At 38.7% G+C, this 22204-nt stretch overlaps 1 protein-coding gene across 1 annotated transcript in view; it reads left to right on the top strand.

Annotated features, from left to right (window-relative positions):
* The first annotated feature begins 2240 nt into the window (after positions 1–2240).
* Tmeff2 (transmembrane protein with EGF like and two follistatin like domains 2) overlaps positions 2241–22204 on the top strand; it is a 246191-nt gene continuing 226227 nt past the window's right edge. The window contains exons 1-4 of the mRNA XM_031367444.1: positions 2241–2857; positions 5261–5370; positions 13108–13237; positions 18341–18367. Of these exons, the coding sequence (XP_031223304.1) occupies positions 2686–2857; positions 5261–5370; positions 13108–13237; positions 18341–18367 (439 nt within the window). The 5' untranslated portion in view covers positions 2241–2685. The remainder of the gene's footprint in view (positions 2858–5260; positions 5371–13107; positions 13238–18340; positions 18368–22204) is intronic.

The following is a 22204-nucleotide window of genomic DNA, read 5'->3' as shown; positions in this document are numbered from 1 at the left end:
TGATCATAATTGCTGCAAAAACACATTGTCTGAGGGACTTTGCCTTAATTGCAGAGGGGCTTGTGTTCAATAGCCTAATTATTTGCTGATCGCTGATCGCTGATCCACGCCTTGGTATGGAAAATTCCAAATCCTCACTCTGTACTGTGTAGTTGATGCGGCTAGATCTGCATTAAGCTTGAATGTATGTCGCAGACTCCACTGAACAGGCATCTCTGTTTCTTTGTTTTTGCGATATCTTTGGCAGCTCCATCTTCTGGGCATTCCTTTACCTTCAACAACTCAGTTGCTCCATCTAAAAGCCGATTTTTCTGATGCCTCCAACGTCTGGTCAAATTGATCTGTGTTAATGGAGTCTTCGCTGGTGAGAGATGCCATTGACTGGAACGCTGAGATCTGCGGCTGCTTATTTGCCAGGGGCAAGAGACACCAAGATTCAGAAATCTTTAGAGGTGGGCGGGGGAGGGGAAAGGTAGTCTTGGGAGGGAGGCGGGATGTGAGATGAAGGGAAGGGTTTCACATAGAGGAAAAAAGAGAGAGGTGGCTTTGAGGCTCAGAGGTGCTGCGGGATCACGTCTCACAAAGAGGAAGTTAAAAAGCAAGGGAGTGGGAAGAGGTTGGAGGTTACAGTACTTAAAGAGACTGCTTTGGCACAGTTTGTTTTCTGGTGGTGTCTGCAGAGGATAGATAGATAGTCCTCCTTTCAAAGTCTATTGGTGCCGCTTTTAAGTGATTGGTAAAGCTCGCTAATTGCTCGTTAGATGCTATCAAACAATGCTCTTAGTCAAGATTCAGGAGCTTATGGGAGGGCGATACAAAGAAATTTAAAGAAACAAAAAGGGATGAAGCTTTTGAACGAAAAGGAGAAGGAGAGAAAGGAAAAGGAGAAGGGAGAGAGAAATAGAGCAGGAGTATGTATGTATAATGTAAATGATAAAAAAAATACCCTAAATAACTGAACGATCACAAACGCAAAAAGAAACCTCTTTGGTGCAAGGCAACAAGAACCCTGTGACTGCAGTAGTGACCTGAGTCGCAGGAGACAGACTGTTCTCTCCATCCTTGTCCCAGAAAGCTCTGGGCCCTGAGAACTAACATGCCATTAAGCTAAAGAGTGTGTCCAACTGCGTGGAGTGCAGCAGAAGGAAGGCGGTATGGCTCTGGCGTTTCCCGAGTGCTGGGGCGAAGGAGAACTAAGCTGAGGCAGTGACTCCTGCCGGGCTAGACTCCCTTGCCTCTCCCAGGTAGCTGGTGATCCACAGACACGGTGTAAAGCGCCCGGGTCTACCGCCCGAGCACTCCAAGCAAGTCCTCTCCTCCTCCGGGATGCCGCTTCGCTGAGGATTCGCCCTGGAACCCATTCTCAGCTTGGATGCAGGGAAGCCTCTCGCTGCTCCTCCTGCCTCCCGTCCCGACCAAAACTGACCTTCCATCCACATTTGGTTGAACCTTTTAGACAGCCACACAAATAGGTTCCGGTCTGTACCTTACCAAAGAGGTCTAGGGAAAGGGAATCAAATCTAACAGGATTGAGCTGCAGAGAGCCTGGAAGGGATAGGAGGCACGGGGAGAATGGGGAGAGCCAGCGAAACTGGCTGATCCAGCCTGGCGAGCACCGTCGGGTTTGCTCGGGGAGCTAGCTGCTGCTGTTGCTGCTGCTTTAAGCCGCCAGAGCGTTTTGGCTCTCACACCGCCGCCTCTCGCCCTCTTTTCTGCCACCGCCTAGAGAAGCATCCTAATGCTTCTTAAGCTACCAGGACATGCCCAGCCTGGATCCCTTTCTCGGACCAGCGGCGCCGGCAGGACGCCCTCTGCTCCCTACCCGCTTCCCCTATTGCCGTGTGGCTGCGGGTCCTCCACCTACTCCGCCCCCACCACATACAGCTGGAAGACAAGGCCACCCAGCCGCAGCGGGTGCTGGAAGCCTGGGGTCACGCACGGAAGAGAGGTGCAAGCCCGGACTTCGCACACAGTAGGGGGCGTCCTGGAGCAGAGCAGCCAGGCAAGTGGGATGGAAAGAGCGTGGGAGTAGCCGCCCTGAAGCCTGAGCTTCTCCTAGGAGCCATCCCGCCTAGCCCCACTCGGGTTAGAGCCTAGAGAACTAGCCCATCTGTGGCATCAGTGGCTGCCTCCTCCTTGCACCTCCTCACCGACCCCTCCCTCCCGGGACCTGCATCCCGCTCCGCCAATCAGAGTCCGACTGCCGCTTCCCACGTGACCCCGGGCGGGCTAAGGACCTGCTGCTTCCCAAACGCCAGAGGGATGCGGGCGGCAGAGCGCGAGAGGCGGCGGCTGGGCTGCGGGGCGCTGTGACTGTCCCTCCACCCAGTCTGGTCGCGCTCCTCTCTTCGGCCGGTTGGCCGCCTCCTCTCCGCACCCTGGTTTCTGTCTCCTGCTCCTCCTTTGCCCCGACCCTGTTCCTTATGGCAGCAGCTCCCTGCATCTGGGGCGCAGCTTCTCAGCGGACTATCCTCTCGCTCCGCAGGCTGAGCCCGGTCACTGAATGTTGCTGAAACTCCGGAGATCATGCTTTCCTTTGGCCGCAGTCTCACCGCCGGCTGTCCCTGCCGCCTCCCCCTCCTCTGCTGCCGCGGTCCGCGGGATGCTCAGTAGCCCACTGCGTGGCCCCCGCGATCCCGTGTTCTTCAGAAGCCGTTGGTTGCTGCAGAGTTGCGCGAAGTAGTCATGGTGCTGTGGGAGTCCCCGCGGCAGTGCAGCAGCTGGACACTTTGCGAGGGCTTCTGCTGGCTGCTGCTGCTGCCCGTGACGCTGCTTATCATAGCCCGCCCGGTAAAACTCGCTGCTTTCCCTACCTCCTTAAGTGACTGCCAAACGCCCACCGGCTGGAACTGCTCCGGTAAGTCCAGACCCTCAGCCCTCTACTCCTTCACCACTCGAAGCGCAGAACCTGCACAGACCTGTCCACTCTCATGCGTCTGCCCAGCCACTGCCTGAAACCCAGAACTTCCCACCTCAATCCTGAGAAACATTGAGAACTGCTTCAGTTAAGGCTGGGCGTGCTGGGATAGGAACAAAGTACAGGTGTGGGGAAATCTTAGATGTTTGCCCCTTTCAAATTGGAGGATTTAGAGAAATACTACAGAGGTAGTTTTCTAGGTTCTCCATCCTGGGGAAAACACTAACGCAGAATATTTCCCATCGTTTAAAAAAAAAAAAAGTCTAGCCTGGATGTGCGAGAAATAACTTTATAAGAAAGAACAATCAAGAAAGCAATAAATCAAATGAAGACTGCAGGGAAACTGTTAATTCCTGCCGAAAATGCTTCTGAATGCAGGGGTTTCCTAGTCAGCACTGGATCACAGATAATTCTAAGGAGGCAAGTTCCCAGGGACCAAGTCAGTCTCCAGTCTCTCTCTCTCTCTCTCTCTCTCTCTCTCTCTCTCTCTCTCTCTCTCTCTCTCTCTCTCTCTCTCTCCCTCTCTCTCTCTCCTCTCTCCTCTTCCTCCCTCTTTTTTCTTTCTCTTTTCTCCTCTAGCTTGCTCTGTCTATACCTCCCTAGCTCTCTCTTGCACTCTCTAGCGTGTCCTCTCCCCTCTCCCTTCCTTCTCTCCTTTCACCCCCACCCACCCCCGCCCCCTTCTCTCTTTCTTTGGCTGCAAACACCATTGATTTTGAAAGAAATTGATTTTGGAGCCAAAGTATACCCATCCAAGTTCCTATGTGGAGGACAGAAGTTGAGAAATATGCAATCACATATCCCCCGCCCCCACTCCAGAATGGGCATGCCCCAGGGCTGATAGACTTTCTGCTGAGAACACAGTGACCCTACCATGGCAAGTTCCAATCCCTTCACTTCTGCACTGGGTTTCATTGTCAGCAGTCTTCTTGCTCATTCAGTCTCCTTCAGAACAGTAAAGCTTAACAGCTGCATGCTACTGAAGCCTCTAATTGAAAGGGGCCCAAAGATCGAAGTTACTGCACTCTTACTGGCTGATTTTACATTTCATTATCCTAGACTCTAGTTTACCTGAAGAATCATACTGTAATTTCTTTGGCATTTTTAAACTCTCTAAGCATGCATGAGCATTGTCCCCATGGTCTAGTCTAGCCTCGTTTTAGCAAGTGTGTTTATAACATTTCATTTTATATAAATAAAATCCTCTTACAATTAAGTCTGTCTTTGAATAAGGTAGCCTTTGGAGATGTGTAAGTGAAAAGAAGTGTGTGTAACTTTTGAGAGGATGGGAATTATTGAGTAAAACTTATAGGTGAAGGCACATACAGTTCTAAGGGATGACTAATATGAATCCTAAGAGACAATAAATTAATATGCACCACTCCTGTTTAACCTTTGTTAAGACAACTTGAAATGTACAGTCATAATAGATTTAGGTCAGTAGACTGACTTGGTTCTGCTTTTGGTAATTTCTAAATTTGGTATTTTATAAAATACAACATGTCTCTAACTTATTCATGGTTCCTGCATTCATGTATGCTATTTTTAAAAGAATAAATTCCACTTGGGAACCTAGCATCCTTAAAATTTGATCATAGCTAATGTTCAACATGACTAGTTTGTCTCATTCTTAACTGACATTAGTATTAGGAATAACCAGCTTACATATAACATTGACAATGAGGAAGTGCATTATGAGCCAGATATCTCAAAGCTGTGTGCACTAACTAAAAATGAAGACTGTATTTCTAGGGAGGTTATGAAGAACTTGTCAGCCCCTCCCATCCCTGTTAACTTGAAGGTGATCAATCTTCCTTTGAGTCAGAAAGACCTTCACAGAAAACACCAAGTCTGTTTATCTTTATTATTGAGGTTTTGCTTTCTCTTTGTCTGGAAAAACTATAAGTAAGGGTCATTTCAGATCTTAAAGCAAAGAGCAATTAAATACAGAGAAATATTAAAATGGCATCCACAAACCATCAACAAATCTTTTCCTAAATGTTGAGATTGGGTCACTGATACACCCTTCTTAGTGAGAAAAAAATTAAAAAGAAAGCAGAGAAGCAAGTATCAAACTTTCATTCACGCAGTCACTATTAGTCTAAGCTAAATTTAAGAAAGCATGCTCAAAAGATGATACTGAGGGAGAATTTAACTAGGGAACAATTTAAAACATATGAACTCTTATTGATCACTTCACTAAATTTTGAGTTTATTAGTAGAAGGCAAACTTGTGGCTGTTGGAATTAAATTTTAGGAAAATTCTGCTCATGCTACACGCTAGAATTCTCTTTAAAAATTATAACATTTTAAAGTGACTGGAGCATTCTTTTTAAACTTGAGGTTATGATGACAGAGAAAATGATCTCTTCCTGTGTGACACCAACACCTGTAAATTTGACGGGGAATGTTTAAGGATTGGAGACACTGTGACTTGCGTCTGTCAGTTCAAGGTAAGACATCTGATATTTGCATCTTCAACTCATGAAAGAGGCTGCAAGGCAGTGAGCTGCTTGTACCACCCATTATTTGGCAATTCATAACTGTACAGACTCAGAGGGAGGCTCGCATTAAATAAAAGTACTGCCAGGACAGCAAGCTGATGTCCAGATGACATACGCCTTATAGACACCTGGGTCTGACCTAGTCAAAAATGCCATGGATGTTAGATAAGCTTCAGTTTCTATTTTTTAGATATGGGTAGAAAGCAAGCCTTCCTAAGCCATTGGTGTGCACATTTTATAGGTCAATTGACTGAGGATAATTGTCAAAGTAGTCAGTGGATAACAGGTATGGATTTGCACTTTTGTTCTTCACAAGTTGTCATTATTATTATTATTATTATTATTATTATTATTATTATTATTATATTGTTCTTTGGTTTAATGGTCTTTGGTTTCCTTATCCTGTCAGTATGATGCAATTTTATGTTAAGTTCTATTAAGGTCACTCCTAAACTACTTTGCGAGTTTGGAAATCATGAGCCTTGTTGTATACATTAAAGATTTTGAGACTAGCACATTAAACAACTACAGAGTCTCCTAGGAATTCATGTGAGCATATAGAACCTCATGTTGATTCCCAAGCAGGAGAATGGTGGACATTATTAGCATGTGTCAGAGAGGTTTTCAACAGTTAGAGAGAAAAGTATATTTTTACAAAGAAGTTGTCACCAAAGTGGTTAAAATTAATTCAAAAGGATGCTGCCATTGTTTTTATTGTTACAATCATTATTTATCTTATTTCCCACTATGGAAATTACTGGGGTCTGCTTCTTTTCAAAATATTCATATAATAATAATAACTCAGATAGCTCAGATGTTGAACTAGTACCTTATACTAACACTTGATTATTATTGAGTTATATTTAAAAACAAACATTGATATCTAATTTTTAAACTGAGACAGGAAATATGCGTATATATAAAACTATGAGCAAGATCAAGGATTCTTCCAAAATTATAAGAAAAAAATGAGAGTTACTGAAAAAGTAGAAACACAAAGTCACATTTAAATATCTGATTTAATGTACCATATTGAATATTGACTTAATAGTGAATACATAGGACTTAACCCAACATCTTGGTGAGGCAGGTAAGAAAATTCACCTTTAAATATGGATTGAGATACTTTTAGAAAAGATAAAATCTCCTTGTACCTTTTTTCCTCCTTTTTGAGAAACAGAGCAAGCTTATTGGTAGCTTAAAGTGGCCAAAGACATTGCCATGGTTTTAGAGATGCATCAGTGCAGATCACATACATGTGGCATCAACTTTCAAGGTCTCTACCATAGTGAGTGAAGAGCTACATGAAGGAGATGGAGCATGAGAATTTCCAATTTGCAAATTTTACAAATGATAAGCAAAGAGGATGGAAAACCAATTGGAGAAATCATGCCTATGGAATTTTATAGCTTTTTTTTTTTTTTTAATTTGTGATTCCCATGAATTTTTCTTACTTTTTGTAGCCAGGGATAGATCCAGTAAGTAAACTTGTAAGTAGCATAAAATGGTTCACAAAGAACATTCCTCAAATGAGATGTTTGTGTTTCTGATATTTCACCGTAAAGAAATAAAAGGAACTGGTATAATTCTAAATGGGTAAAGTCACAAAATGGAAGCATATTATTTTCTTATTTAAAGGAACTGTGTTTGATTTTTTATCTGCCAAATAAAAATTTGAATAGGAAATATAAATGTGTTTCCTTATTTCTACTGGACTATACTGTTATTAATGTGTTCTACAATAGTCAATATTTTAAGACATTAAATACTGTCAATATTTAATGTCATTTAATACTTTTTCAGTATTAAATACTGAAAAAAAGACATTTTCTAGTAGTAAATTTAGACTTTGTATATGTGTCATAATTGTTGAATGTCAACATCAAGGTGATAGTTAAATAAAATTGTACAACTTGCATGAGATGAACTATGTTAAGCTAGGAGGTCCTTGAACTAGTTTCTTCCCAGTCTTCAGAGTTTTCATGTTGTTTTGTGAGGATTTTTTTCTATTTTTTAAATATTTTCTCCCCTTCCATCTGATAAAAATAAAGACATCTGAAAGTCTCTTCAATGTAGTATCCTAAATTCCTGTTTCTTGTGCATTTTCAGATATGAGCATAAGTTATTATACTTAAAATGGGATATACATTAGTTTTTCTAGACTGAGATAAATGTCAAACATAAATGTGCATATTATGCATAACTTAAATATGTTCCAATATGTATTATTACTAAAACACTAAAATGAGCTTATATAAATCTGACTTCCCTTAGATACTTTAAAATACACTAATTTCTACTCTTCAAAACTCCTCCAATTCTTATACCTAAGTTAGGTAAGTTTGGTTAGCTGGCTCATTAGTTTTCCTTTCCTCCATCCTTCCTTCTTTTTGTTCCTCTCTTCTTACTTCTGCATTGCTGATGTCATAACTCAGGACTTTGCATGTGCTAGGCAAGTGCTCTGCCATTGAGATGCATGCTCAGGTCCTTTTCATTGTTTATAAGACGAGGAAATTTATGGCCATTAATATAAATAGTTTCCAATTAAGTAAGTCATAATTCTAGAGTATGAAACACAGTAAGCCAAATGATGTATTTATATTTAAGTACATCAATTACAATTTTTTAATATTACTAAGTATTCAAATGAAAATTCCAATAACACAGCAGCAATGTCAGTTTATTATAAACAATAATTAATAATCAAAACAATACAAGTGGAACATCTGTAACCCAGAAATCCAAATTCTGAAATAGTCTGAAATCCATCATGATATTTAAAATGTTTTGAACCTTTTAAATGTTTTTGACCGGGAGTATTTTGTATAGATGCTCAAAAGGTGAAGTCTATTCTGTCATTTTACAAATGCCAAGTTCTCAAATGTTATATCTCTAAACATGTTGAATAGGGGGCATTAAACCTACACAAGTAATTCTTACATAATAAAATAAAAGTTTATAATGTGATGCAATCTCAGGCATCCTATCTTCCTACGTAATACCAAAAGATACACTACTCAACCTGATAAATCAATTGTGAAGAAAAACTGAGAGAGTGGATAGAAGAAAAATGGAAGAGTAACAGAAAGGTGAATGAGAGGAAGGCAGGCAGAAAGAGTTACAGTTGTTCATAGTACTAGTTCCACAAGGATCAATGGTAATTTATAAGCTTAATATATGAGGTAGCCTTATGCTTTTTAAAGAATTTTCCAATTTAGATATTAAATATTTGCATTTAATAAATTTTGCTTTATATCCAAAAATGTTCCATTACTACTACTGCTCAAATTTTCCCTAAAACTTAAAGTCTTCATGAATGTTTATTTTTTCATAGATGTGCAAAAGTTTTGATTAGTTTTTGGAACCAGTTATCTTCAGCCTCTGTTGTCATGGCGAAGGGGAAACGCAAGGCATGCTCCGTTCAGGGCTCTAATTCATGTCTGACTACTGTCTGTGGAGCTTGCTTCCTCTCCACCTCTGAATCTTTGCATGGGCTATTTTGTACTTTGGGCTTTGACATAGCACAATGGCTAGGTTTAAAGGGAAATCATCCAGAAAGAGGGGAGGAGCCAAGTAAAACCCATGTCCTTTAGTGATGTAACATGGAGAATTATAGTCACATTCACCACAGTCAAAGATCTGCCCATTTAAAAAACCACCAACATAATACATGCAAGATGTAGTTCTGAAGAAATAAAAGTTACTTTGGACCAGCCAGACAGCAACACATACAGATTTTTTGTTAACATTTTATTCTCTGAAAAAGTATTATTTTGTATCTTAAGCTATTCTTCCTCAGCCTTTGACAACAGAATATAACAGAATTCACTTAACATCTGTTGAGAAACTTCTCCATGCCAGACTCTGTGGAAGGTGCTGGAGATAGATAAAACTTAAGTCACATATAGCTTTGAGATGCTGAATTTTCAACTTTAAAATCCATATTAACCAAAGAAGCATTTAATCACTTGATAAATTTTTCAACTTTTTTATTCCCCTGGCCAAGTTGTTGAATCCATTAAGGTAGTGTATGAGCATCTTAAGCAATGTGGAACACTGGGGACAAAGCCATTATAATCAAATCACATATTTGGAAAATAAACTTCAGATTTTTATAAACAATGAAAATGGAATCACAAATTCCTCTTATAAGTTTATATAACACATACACTTATGGACTTAACCGTAACCATGGCATAATTTTGGTTTTGTTAACCAGATAGATTTGTAGACTTTAGTAAGTGGCTAAACAGCTATTTTCCCCTTATTTAGACCATAAACAATGTCATGACTGCCCCACAACCATTTTCAAGAACTCGACGTATTTCAGTGCAGCAGTTTCCCAATTCTCATACAGAGGGTCGCCTCAGCTTCATTATTTTCTAATTCTAAAAACATCATGGTACTTTGCTGTGAGTGCTAGGAGGCAATTCTGCTAGTAAAAATAAGCTATGAATATCAGATAATTTCCATTTAATAGGTGATGTTTACATTGAAACTTGTGTTCTTAAATCTTGTGTTAATTCTCCATGTATCTCAATTCACCACTTCAGAATCTTACAAACGTTAAACTACGGAGTAACATACCAACCCCTATATAAAAACAATGAGAGACAGAAGAAAAACAGAACTAGACATCCACCCTTGAGCCTTCGTGACTAAGAGTATCCCTGTCCTCTTGTGGTTTCCGTTTTAATGAGTGCAAGTCATGGTACTAAAGGCCAAAAACATTCTGGTGATAATCTGCAGCTAAGCTCTTCTCAGCTCTCCCAAATCCCCCTTTTGGCTTCTGCACAGAACTTGGCAGCCCTGTTTTAAGCACTGTTCACATTTGGCTGACTGCATGCATCCCCCAGAAGTGACAAGAGCACTTCATCAGTTTATTCACTATTTTAAGGTGTATATCAGAATTGTGTCATAGAACCTGACAAAGATAATAATCTGCAAACTCCCTGCCCCAGCCACTAGCCCTCTATTCAACTAACCTTCTAAAGAGTATAAGAAAGAGGAAGAGGAAAAAAAATCAAAGTTATGCAGAAGAAAATGTGAACACAAATAATCTGTACACAATATGTTACTAAACATTTATTAAAAAAAAAATAACTAGGGGTGAGATTGCCAGACCTAGCCTTGAGAGGCTAACAACGCAGTAATCCACATCCATTTGAGCTATCGTGTGTCTAAAGAGAAGGTTAGCTGATCTATTGTCTATTGTTACCAGCTCTTTCCTTCTTCCTCTTCTCTCCTCCAATCATCAGATACCATCATAGCTTGGTGAACCCACAAAGTCCATTCTCCTGTCTCAGGTCCTTAACACTGCACATTTATCTAGTTCTTGACTATCTGTTTGTCTTCCTGGCCATGAATATGAAATTCACACCACTCTTATCTGTTCTTTTATCTTCTAATACTTCTCATTGGAAAACTCAAAATGTTACTGTCATTTTTATGTTGTCTTTGCCCTGCATTAACACTGAAGATACTCTCTCTTATAGTTGTCATAATCAAACATAATTTCAAAGATATGTATATGTATGGAAAGCTCATCAAGATGTTCAGCCATAGGTGTCACCTATCATAAGAAAATTGCTTACTTAGCTAAATTGTAGCAATAGATTACCAAAAATCAGAATCAAATAAATTTCATATGTAGCTATATAAATATACTGAGTCTATGAACTAACAGTATACCTATGGAGTAGAATTATTAAATGAATACCAGGTATCCAGAATATCTAATTATAGAAATAATGATGAAGATTTCTAAAATATGTAGTAAATCATGCTGTTAGCAATTGCAACCATAACATGAATCCCATAAAATTTGGATTTTATGTTTGAAAAACTGTCAATTAGCAAAATTTAATATTTAAATTATTCAGTGATAGAACAAAGGCAAGACTCATGTGCCTTTCATGTAGAAAGCACTTATTTGTAATACATGTAAATTGCCTGGGTGGAGAACTGGGAAATGGCTTAGAAAATAAAATATTTACTGTGCAAGCATAAAGACCTGAGTTTAATCCACATTTCCTATGTAAAAGTATGGGTGTGACAGTGCACATCCATGGTCCCAACATGGAGAGGCAGGCACAGATGGTCACAGGAGGTTTCTAGACAGGCAGCTTGTTTGAATCTGGGAACTACAAACCCAGGGACAAGCTTTGACTCAAACAAAGATTCAGAAGTGTTGAGAAAGACGCCTGATGTCAACATCTGGCCTCTACACATAGGCACAAAGCCACACATGAGTCAGCAAGCACATGCACAAATGTACACATACACAAAATAAGTACATAAATGAATAAGTTTTCAGGATGATAAGCTCTTATTATGTAAAAGTAAGAAAGAGGATTAAATAGGCTATTGTGCATAAAAGGGCACAGATAATGTAAGAAATTACAGCATAAAAATATGTCTCGAGTTTTTGTCAATTAAGTTCTTACCTTATGCCAGTTTTATTTTTTGTTCTTTGGTATAAATCTTTGAGTTAAAATTTACATGTGATAGACATAAAAATATAGACATGAATATTAAAATTTTTCTTGCTACCTAAATAGGATGCTGATTTATTTTGTATGAATTGTAAATGTCTAGCACGTCAAAAGTTCAAACATTTTAATTAACAGTAGTAAACAGAAAAGCATTTTCACATGTACCTGCATGCATGGTTTTCCTTATTGTGTTTCTGGCATAGGCAAGCCTTGATAAATAATCATCTTGATCATTTCATTTGTTATAATTAAACAATGAAGTACATCAGTAGTAGTAATCAGCAGATAATCACATCCTGGTGTAATTAGCAGGTATAGGACACAGCCAAGTATCTCTAATGCCTTAGAGTGTGATTATAATATGATGGCTGTAACCGGTAGGTTGTCTAATTTCTATTGTAAAAATATGTAGTTTTTGGTAATGAGGTTATTCTAAAAATGAGCATTTCTCTTTCTCAAACACATATGAATCCTGATAGTTTGGAATATTCAACAAATTGGGTATAAGGTTTATCTCTGGTGAAAGTTTCTCTCTGTATTTCAAAGTCTTGCTTCTACTACTTTGTCTTTAGCAATATCCAAAGATTTAATGATAAAAAGTAATAAGAAAATCCATCTTATCTAAATATTCCTTAATTTATCAAGATTAAAATCCAATAGAAAAGTAAACCAAGCAATAATTGGATATTTCATTTTGTTATTATCGTTTTGAAATTTCAGCCAAATATTTCGGTTACCAACACAGATAGCTGTCAGCCTTGATTTTAATAACCTGACATGGCTGAGTTGTTTATTTTTTCCCTAAGAAGTTAGCAAGGCTACCTCAGGAAAACAATTAAATAATAGTGGTATGTTTGCTGTTACATCTTTTGTATGCTAATGGCTCAGTCACTTTCTTGGAATCACCTAAATAATTTAAATACTTGTGTTGCCTCTGTCAAAATCAAAGGACCAAAATGGTCCACTTGACATCAACTTTGAATATCTTTGAATGATAGGCACTTACAAGCTTGAGATCACTGAAAACCAAAAGATGGGGTTTGTTTTGGAAATGGTTACTTGCATTTAGGATGTTCGAGGGTTTGTTTTGGAACCGGTTACTTGCATTTAGGATGTTTGAGGAATGCAGAATCCAATAACGACCGTAGTCTTTTTGTTTGTGTGTTCGTTTTCTTCTCCCTCTGTCCCTCAGTGTAACAGTGACTACGTGCCTGTGTGCGGCTCCAATGGAGAGAGCTACCAGAATGAGTGCTACCTACGGCAAGCTGCCTGCAAACAGCAGAGTGAGATACTTGTGGTCTCCGAAGGATCCTGTGCTACAGGTATGCACGAGGGTTCCTGGAATGGACTGTGAATTCAATGGCTTCTTGTATCCAATGGCTCAAAAAAACTCAAACCCAAAACCAAAACCAAAACAGAACAACAACAACAACAAAATGACTTTCCTATGCATGAACTTGGGATTCCATTTACTCTCTTGTACATCATTTTTGTGCATTGTGGTTTCTTTTATTTCAAATACATCTGTAAAAGAGAGGAAATGCATCAATTCACAACTGGTATCTTTAACTACATATGTTGTTTACTGAAGTGCAGACAGTTGAATAAAAATACAATTAGAAATCTGAGTTGAGTACCCACATATCAAATACATAGATGAGCTTTCCGTTCAATCCATCGTTCCTTTGAGAAATAGTGCTATCTTCTAGAGTGCACCTTTGTAGTTTGAGAGTTCTGAAGTTAACAAGTATTTTTGTGGAGACACTAATGTTAGATTTTAACTGTAAAATGTGCTGGTTACCACTTAGCAGATCATACTGAAGAATGCATTGGCTGTGTGAATAATTTACACTAACATCTGTCTTTCTGACACAGTTAAACTCACACTCTACAGCACTCTTTATTTGTGTTGTTCTAAGAATGATGGAAGGAAGTAAAGAAAGAAGGAAGGAAGGAAGGAAAGAAGGAGGGAGGGAGGGAGGAAGGGAGGTGGGAAGGAAGGACGTCCACTATCATCATCTTAGCTTTTCAGTGTTATTTGTTTAATTTTGCTGTTTGATTGTTTTTCTTTTCCTACATTTTATTTTCTCTTCTCTCTCTCTCCCTTCTCTCCCCTCCCTCCCTCCCTCTCTCTGTCTCTCTCCTCTCTCTCCCTTCCTCCCTCTGACTCTCTCTCCCTCCCTCCTTCCTTCCCTCCCTCCCTCCCTCTCTCTGTTTCTCTCCCTCCCTCTCTCCACTTTCTTCTCTCTCTCTCCCTCTCTCTCCCTCTCTTTCCCTCTCTCTCTCTCTCTCTCTCTCTCTCTCTCTCTCTCTCTCTCTCTCTCTCTCTCTCTCTCTCTCTCTCTCTCTCTCTCTCTCTTGTTTGTGTGTGTGTGTATGTGGGGGGGGAGGTGCTAACAACCCAGAAATTTACAGGTAGAGAAATAAAGTGACAACAGATAAAAAGAAAACACAGTTAGGCAAAGCCTGCTTAGGAAGGCAATGCTTTAAAGTGGAACCAAGTGCAGCTTAGGCCATAGGCATCTCAAGTGACTGTCCTAAATAAACAGTAAGTAACACAACAGGATCACTATAGTTACTTAAAAAAAAAAAAACTCTCTGGAAGGTCATAGTTCAGGAAAAATGATAATAATACAATAGGAAAACTTCTTTCAAAAATAACAAACTAGTATTAGGGAATCTTCTGTAAAAGTCCCTCAGGGATAACAGGTTTTTCTATTTTAGGGTGTAACATGAGTAATATGTGTTGTTTGTTGGGGCAGGGAATGCAGTCAGTAAGAACAAAGTCTTGGGTTCCTTGGAAGACTGTCTTCAGTCTCCTTACAGTTAGGGGTGACTGATCTTTGAAGGTCTCCTGCTCGTTACCACAGTTCCCAGAAGGAGCAGAGGACAATGAACCAGCCACAGAGATACAGTCGTTTGATTTTTGTGTTGGTAGTTAAAGGGTCTTTTCTGAATGATTCTTTGCCCTTGCAATTTAATGACCTATCTGGATAATGGTCAGGATGGCCAGCCACAGAGCCTGTGGTCAGTACAGACTTAGCAGAACAGGTCATAGCTGCTTGGCATGGAGTAAGACTTGTGTGTAAAAGTGAAGGCAAGAGTGCAGGTCAGAGGGGAGGAAGAGGACCAGAAGCCAGCCTCAGAGAATGGATTGGGGCATAGGAGAAAGCACTAAGAAACAAACTATGAAAATAAATCACCTATCCATACCAAAGCACAAAACAATAGGGAACAACTACTTAAGAACTAATGAAACAGAAATACATGGAACCTTTGGACCCCAAGAGGGTTTTAGTGAACACTGCAGGGAGCAGTAATGCTTATGATGATGATCCAGGAGGGCAGCTGAGTAACATGTATGTCACCCAGTGAGGACCAACAGGAACAACCGGACCAGGAGCTACGGCTATAGCAAATGGCATCTGGTACCAAAAATGGTATTTTTTTTCTCCCAACCTCTGAGTTCCTGTCAGTCTACACAGTCTGATTCATTCAAGTCTATTCATGCTAGTCCCCAGTGTGCTGCTTTTACTATGAAAATAAATACTTAGCCAAGTAGAAAATTTAATCACAATCGAAGAAGCTGTCCTTACCTCATTTGCATACTTAGATTTCTACAGGATTTAATTAGTCAGCCAGTTTAGCTGAATGCATCTTCTGTTGACTAGTGAATGTAAGAGGGTTTTTGGTCTGAGCAGTGATGGAGAAACCAAGTGATTACCCAGGCTTGATGACAAATAAATTGTGGTTCTCACTTTTCTTCATAATTTTCCCATTTATTTTTAATGTTCTTTGACAGAGAGTGGAGGTGGCAAGTTGTATTCTCTGGGAATAAGTGGCTGGAGAACACTGAAATTTTAATCCAGAATGTGGCTTCCTCATAGCCAGTCTCATTGTCAGTTTAACTTCTTGCTTTGCAAGAATGGAGTTGATGAAGAGCCCAGATTCCTGTCCAATAGTATCCCTTCCTTGCCAAGATGTGTCTGCCTCACTGCAACTTTCTTAGTCTACTTATTTCTGGCTTGCCGTGGTGACTCATCCTACAATTGAGAAAACATTAAAGCTTCCCACAAGTATTTCATAATGATGCTGTTGACTACAGTGCCCATTTTCCCATCTAGCCCTCTTTTCTTCCCTAGCTACTTAATCTGGGTCAAATCAATCACTAATCATGTGGATGAAATCTCTTGAAGTTTTAGAAACATATGTGGAAGATAAAATCCAAAACACTTCTATTTTTTCCCTAACTTTTCCCAAACACATATATTAACACAAATGCCTAAAGATCAATAGGCAAGATGTTTTCTCAATATTTTAATGAATGTACTTCAGGCTGTGCTCACACTTTTAAAGTAAGCTACTATTCACTCATTAAGCAGTTTCAGAAGGCTGCCTAGGATTCTGCTTGTCATTTAGCAACCTGGAACCTGTGAGCATAGGTGCCATTCTCTTTCTGTGTGTCATAGTCAAGTGTAGAGGGACAGTCATCACATTACCCTGCCTGATGGGAGTTCCTGATGTTAGTAAGAAATGAGAAATAGACATCATACGCTGTAAGCATACAGACAGGATGTGATAGTCCCAATTCAGGACAGCCTTGACTTGGCCCCTTTGAATAAAAGTAACAATGAAGTAAGATTTCAAATTAATTCAAAACCAATTAAAATCTTACCTATGAAAGTGTGCTCAGAGGAAACGTAGCAAATGTTGGCCATTCAAGCACTATTCTGCCACAAAGAAGCTGTGATGTAACTAATGAATGTGTTCTAACTGGCAGAGTATGTTCCTGTTAAAAAAGGAATGCACAAATTATGAATTATACATTCATAATTTGGCATTATTAAAATGTTAAATCAAGCCCTAATTGGTTATGCATTTGTTAAAAATATATATCATAAATATACATTTGTCAAGAAGTGTATATTTAAATATATATATTTATATTTAATAATATTTTTATATCTTAATATATAAATATATACCAATATACATTTATTCTTAACACATGTCCATATATATGTATGTATGTATATATATATATATATATATAGTAATGTATGTATATAGTAATATGTCTCTCTATAATTATAAATTGTTTCTATCAATTAGCTTGCCTTTAAGTAGAGGGCATGTCTGTGATTGAACTGTGATTCTTATATAATACAATGTTAGTTACTCTGAGTTGCCACCAAGACTTACTGTTCCACCACAGCACTGTTAATGCCACAAAGGAGGACACATTTTATAGACTGACCCATTCTCCCCCAAGTGTCACCTCTGTGGATTTTCATCCCCCTGACCACTCTATGTAGTATGTCTCCACAAAATCTCAAAGAGCCCAGCCAGAACAAGAAATGTTTTACATTAATTCAACTAAACTACAAGGGAAAAACTCATTGAGGAGGATTCTTATGTAAGTCTTGAATCCTGGATGCAATTTCAATGTCGAATAGTAATAACATGGCTGAAAGAGGCTACCAATGTTGCCTTATTACCTAGAATTAAGAGTAGAAATGCACAATGAGATATCTTTTGAATGAAAAGAAATAAGCAGAGAAAGGATAATGTCTTCATTTAGGAACAGATAGAAACTCAAAAGTTTGACTCAGACCAGGGCACTGGATAGTTCTGGAATTCACGTTCTTAGAGTCACCCTTACCTACTTGTAGTGACTGGGAAGGGAGGGCAGGAAGAAGCAGGGTAAGAAATAGTGCAGGTAGTGTTTTTGTGCCAGTGTCTCAGAGTTTGCTGCATTGCAAGCACAAAAGCTAAGTAAACTCATGACCACTCATTTCAACAGTGAGTAGTTCCCTGAAGATGAGAGTCTGCCGTCAGGGTGGAGTGGATCAGCCTCTCATCCCCACAAAATTCTCCCTTTACTCGGCTTTCCTTTGTTTATAAGCAATGGGCAGTAACAGAAGCCTTACCATGTACACTGTTTAGTTTCGAAAAGGCAGTGATAGAAGCATCTCATCACGGCAAAGTCTCCAAATTCAGCCTGGTGAAAGTTAAAGCCGGGAGGACTTCTCATACTCAAGCAGGACTTTCTTTCCCCAAAGCTGAGAAAAGCCGATCACAGGTTTCATAAAATTTAAGAAGAAAAATAGAATCTTACTTATATATTATGTCAATAGAAATTACGTTAAATTGAGAAAGCTGACTATGAGGAGATTAAATGCTGCAAGTTTTCACATCAATGGCGTTTTAGCATTGAGAGAGTGAACAAGCTAATGTTGCGGGCGTGTGATCCCCACACTTAGGAGATGAAGGCAGGGGTAGCAAACTGTGAAATCATCCTGGGTTACAACGACCCTGTCTCAAACCAAAAACACTGACAGCAGAGAGAGGAAGCCTAGCCTCGAAAACTAATTGTGTAATATATTTTTCAAGTGAGTATGAGCTGTTTTCCTTTCTCTCCGCAGATGCAGGATCGGGATCCGGAGATGGAGGTAGGAGGCACGGCCGCTCTCCTTTTGTATTTGGACGTTTCTGTGGGCTATTGAGGGTTCTTGTTGGTAGATACTATTCCAAAGCAGACATCTAAGAGAAACCTAAATTTTGGATTTTATGAAGGGAAAACTGCACAAGTTGTCCTACTAGTTGTGGTGCTGTGTACACCATGCCTATTTTTCATTCTACTCACGAATCACACCCATCCCATCTCACCTCCTCCTTCATGTACTTCCTTGTGTGCTGTGCTGAGTTTGAAACAGATAGTGTCAAAACACATACAAATTTTCTGATGTGTTTAGTAAGGCAGAAAGAATTCAAGAAGAAAATTTTTAAATATTTCGTTTTTTAAGTACATAAGACTGCTGCCCTCAACCACCAAGTACTAATATTAACATGTAAAATAACTCCCTATATCAAAGTTTTAAGTCAAGACATATTAGATCATAAAAATAAAAAGATGAAACAAAAGTTAAACCAAAGATATCATGGCATTATATTTTCTTCCCTGATGAAATCAAGACAATATTTGTTTTGTTTCGCTTGAGAAGGACCCACTGTATACCTATGGCAGACTTTGAGCTCTCTGTAAAGACTTTGAGCTCTCTGGTCCTGAACTGACAAAGATCTACCCACATCTGCCAAAAAAATAATAAAAAAAAAAGCATGTCCAGCCAGCTAAGAAGTAAGATATATGTTTTGATTGCTTAATTCTATTTGAAGAAATATGTGAGAGAAAGGTAGAAACCTGATAAACCCCATCAGATATGTTTACAACCAAAGGAATACTTTATTTTTACATTAGATGTACTTATAAATATCCTAGATGCTTTTCCAAGTGAAATTCCAACTGCTACTTTTATCTACACAATACAAATAAAGAACAAAGCCCAATGCATAACTATAAGACTAATAAAATAAAAATGGATTTGAAATATAAATATCATCTCAGTGATTTCTTAGGCTGTATAAACTACGTTATGATTCAATAAACAGGGAAGGTGATGGAACTTAGAGAGGCACATTTTATGCAGCTTGGGAAACTTGAGTTTTACAGAGAGAAACGTTTCACTAATTCAAGTAAGCTATACCTGGAGAACACAGAGTTGCACCCTGGAGCCCAGGCTAACACTAAGCACCAGTCAATACTCAAACACAGACTATGGTTGATGGTACAGGGCTCTGGGCTGCCGTCAACAGGCTTTCTTTACCTGTAAGAAATCAAAATGCACCTTCTCTTAAGGTGATGAATATAGTACTCTCAAGAAATCTTCCGAGAGGCTTTGAAAGGGACATCTTGGGAAACACTAAGCCTGCAGGTAAAGATAGAAAAAGACAGTGCCTTTAGCTTCTCCGTTGAAGTATTTAAAAATCAGTCCAGTTTTAAAAATCTTGCTTTGCTAGTCAGTTGTTTCATGCAAAATTCTGTACAGCTTCTGAGCATTTAGTTTTGTTTGCAGATTGATCTGGCAACTACTCTATTGAGACCTAACTAGTCCACGGTGCACCCAACAAGCCTTGTTCTTTGGCTAGCATGATTATAAAGTAAACGAAAATGATTCACAGCACGCATAATGTCTTCATTGTCCTGCTGAATTTCCATCACACATTTCCCCCCAGCTGATTTCCCCACCCAGCATTCATCTTGTTTCGCTTTTAAAATAAAATCTGTGTGGTCGGTGCAGGTGCTGCTTTCTAATTTTCAGCAGTTGATATCAGCACAGGAAAATGGAACCAAAGCCATGCCTTTGTTAATTTGTTTTGTTCCTTGTGCTCTCCTTTTGCTTTTTTAAGGAAATCATTTTTCCTCTCACAAATATGCCATTGGTTACATGGTTCATAACGAGAGGGATACATCATTGGAAAATACCTTTCTTTTCCCAATTTGTTTTTTCTCCTATTCTGATGCTGTGCTTTCACTTTCTCCTTAACTATTCTTTTCAATTATAGACTCCTTAATAGTAGTAATTCTTTAAGCATAAAAAATAGTTGCTGCTATTTTATTATTTATTATTATTATTTTTTATTATTTATTTATTTATTTTTTTATTATTTTTATTTTATTTTTTTTATTTTGTCTAGTCTGGACTGGACAGCCTCACTAGGTAGGTTGTTGCTGATCTTGAACCCGAGGCATTTCTCCTGATTCTGCCTCCTAAATATTAGATCTACAGACAGTTTTCCATATCTGACCAAATTGATTAATAAGATATATTTACTTTTAGAAATAGGACATGTAACCCTTTGAATACAGGGCTCTCAACCTTCCTAATGCTGTGGCCTTTAATACAGTTCTTCATGTTGTGGTGTTCCTGACCGTATAATTATTTTTATTGCTACTTTAAACTGTAATTTTTCTACTGTCATGAATTACAATGTAAATATTTTTGGAGATAGAGGTTTGCCTAAGGGGTCGCAGCCCATGGACTGAGAAATGCTTTTGTGAATTCTGAGTTGTAGTCTTTGAAATAATAAATGTTCTGAAAAATTTAGCAATAGGAATAAAAGTTTTAAATTGGAAGCAAAACTGGGATGTTAGCCAGATTGCTTTTCCCCCAGCTCATAAGTTATTGTATTCTATGGCACTAACAAGTCTGAATTTTACTTAAACTCTTAAATAGCTTAGTAACTCCAATGACAAAGATAAACTCCAGCTTAGATCTCATAGCCCTTGGGTTGTCAAAGCTGGATTTAGCTTACTGAATCTAATATGCTTAGAATGGGACTGACTTTTTAGTAAGAGATCCAAAAAGATTTCAGTGGACCCAGGATCTTCCTTTGAATGGTTGAACATGCTATGAGTGTTCTAGAGTGAATATGTAGGAACTAGGTCATTTTTGTGAGTACCTTGGAAGATACTTGGTGGTTGTGTTTATAATGCCTAATCTGACATAAAGTTCACATGATTCTCAAGAGGAATGCATTGGTATGACTCGTGACATAAGCAAATATGGCTGCGTACACTTGCCATGGGTAACTACCCTGAATGAAATGCTTAACCCCCAAGGATAAATTTATTTTTAAAAATGGATCAATTTTTCCTGTTTTAGAGTGGCTTATGCTTTTAAATGGATGAGTATCACATTAGCAAAATATTAGACATGATTATTTTATTGATATGTACAGGACAAAACTGTCATTTACTATGATTGAAGAATATTCTTATCATAATTAAAATAGATATAATGTTTTCATAAAACTAACACAGTATGGGAGGGGTTAACTACTTTACTGTTCAGGTCAAACATTTGAAATCATTTCATTTGTTAGGAAATATGTTCAATGTGTCTCCAATATAATCCTTGTATTCATTCATCCACAAAGGGGTCTGTGGAGGAGGATAACCACCTCACATGAATAGTGAAGGGTGGTTTTACCCATTTCAATGTCTTTATCCTTACCTTCTGGTGTTAAAGAAAACTTATTTAAAAAAAAAAATTTACATCGTTAGTTTTGAGCATAAGAGTTATGGAGTTCTAAACTGGATCAAAAACCTTTTGAAAAAGCCATTGAGTATCAAACATTCCTTATGAATTGGTTTGTACTTGGGAAAAACATTCAAGATAAACTATAATTTTCTGTTTTATATGCTGGAAGGCAGTGTGTGGACTACACTCCTGAGAACTTGAGAAAGTGACTGAATACGATTAACAACTCAAGTGCCCTTAGTATGTGTATGGAGAGTTAGTGTTGTAAGTATGAAAGTGGTTGTGTAGGAGGGACAAGCACCTCCTGTATATCCACAGACTTGCTTAGGCAACAAATACCGCAAGAAGGAAAAGTATTTAAGCAGCCTCCTCTAGAGACCTGGGGCTGTGTGGGCGCTGAGAGGGTCA

Source organism: Mastomys coucha, unplaced genomic scaffold (genome assembly GCF_008632895.1).
Source record: "Mastomys coucha isolate ucsf_1 unplaced genomic scaffold, UCSF_Mcou_1 pScaffold14, whole genome shotgun sequence".
Taxonomy (NCBI): domain Eukaryota; kingdom Metazoa; phylum Chordata; class Mammalia; order Rodentia; family Muridae; genus Mastomys; species Mastomys coucha.
This window is presented reverse-complemented; position numbering and strand designations above follow the sequence as displayed.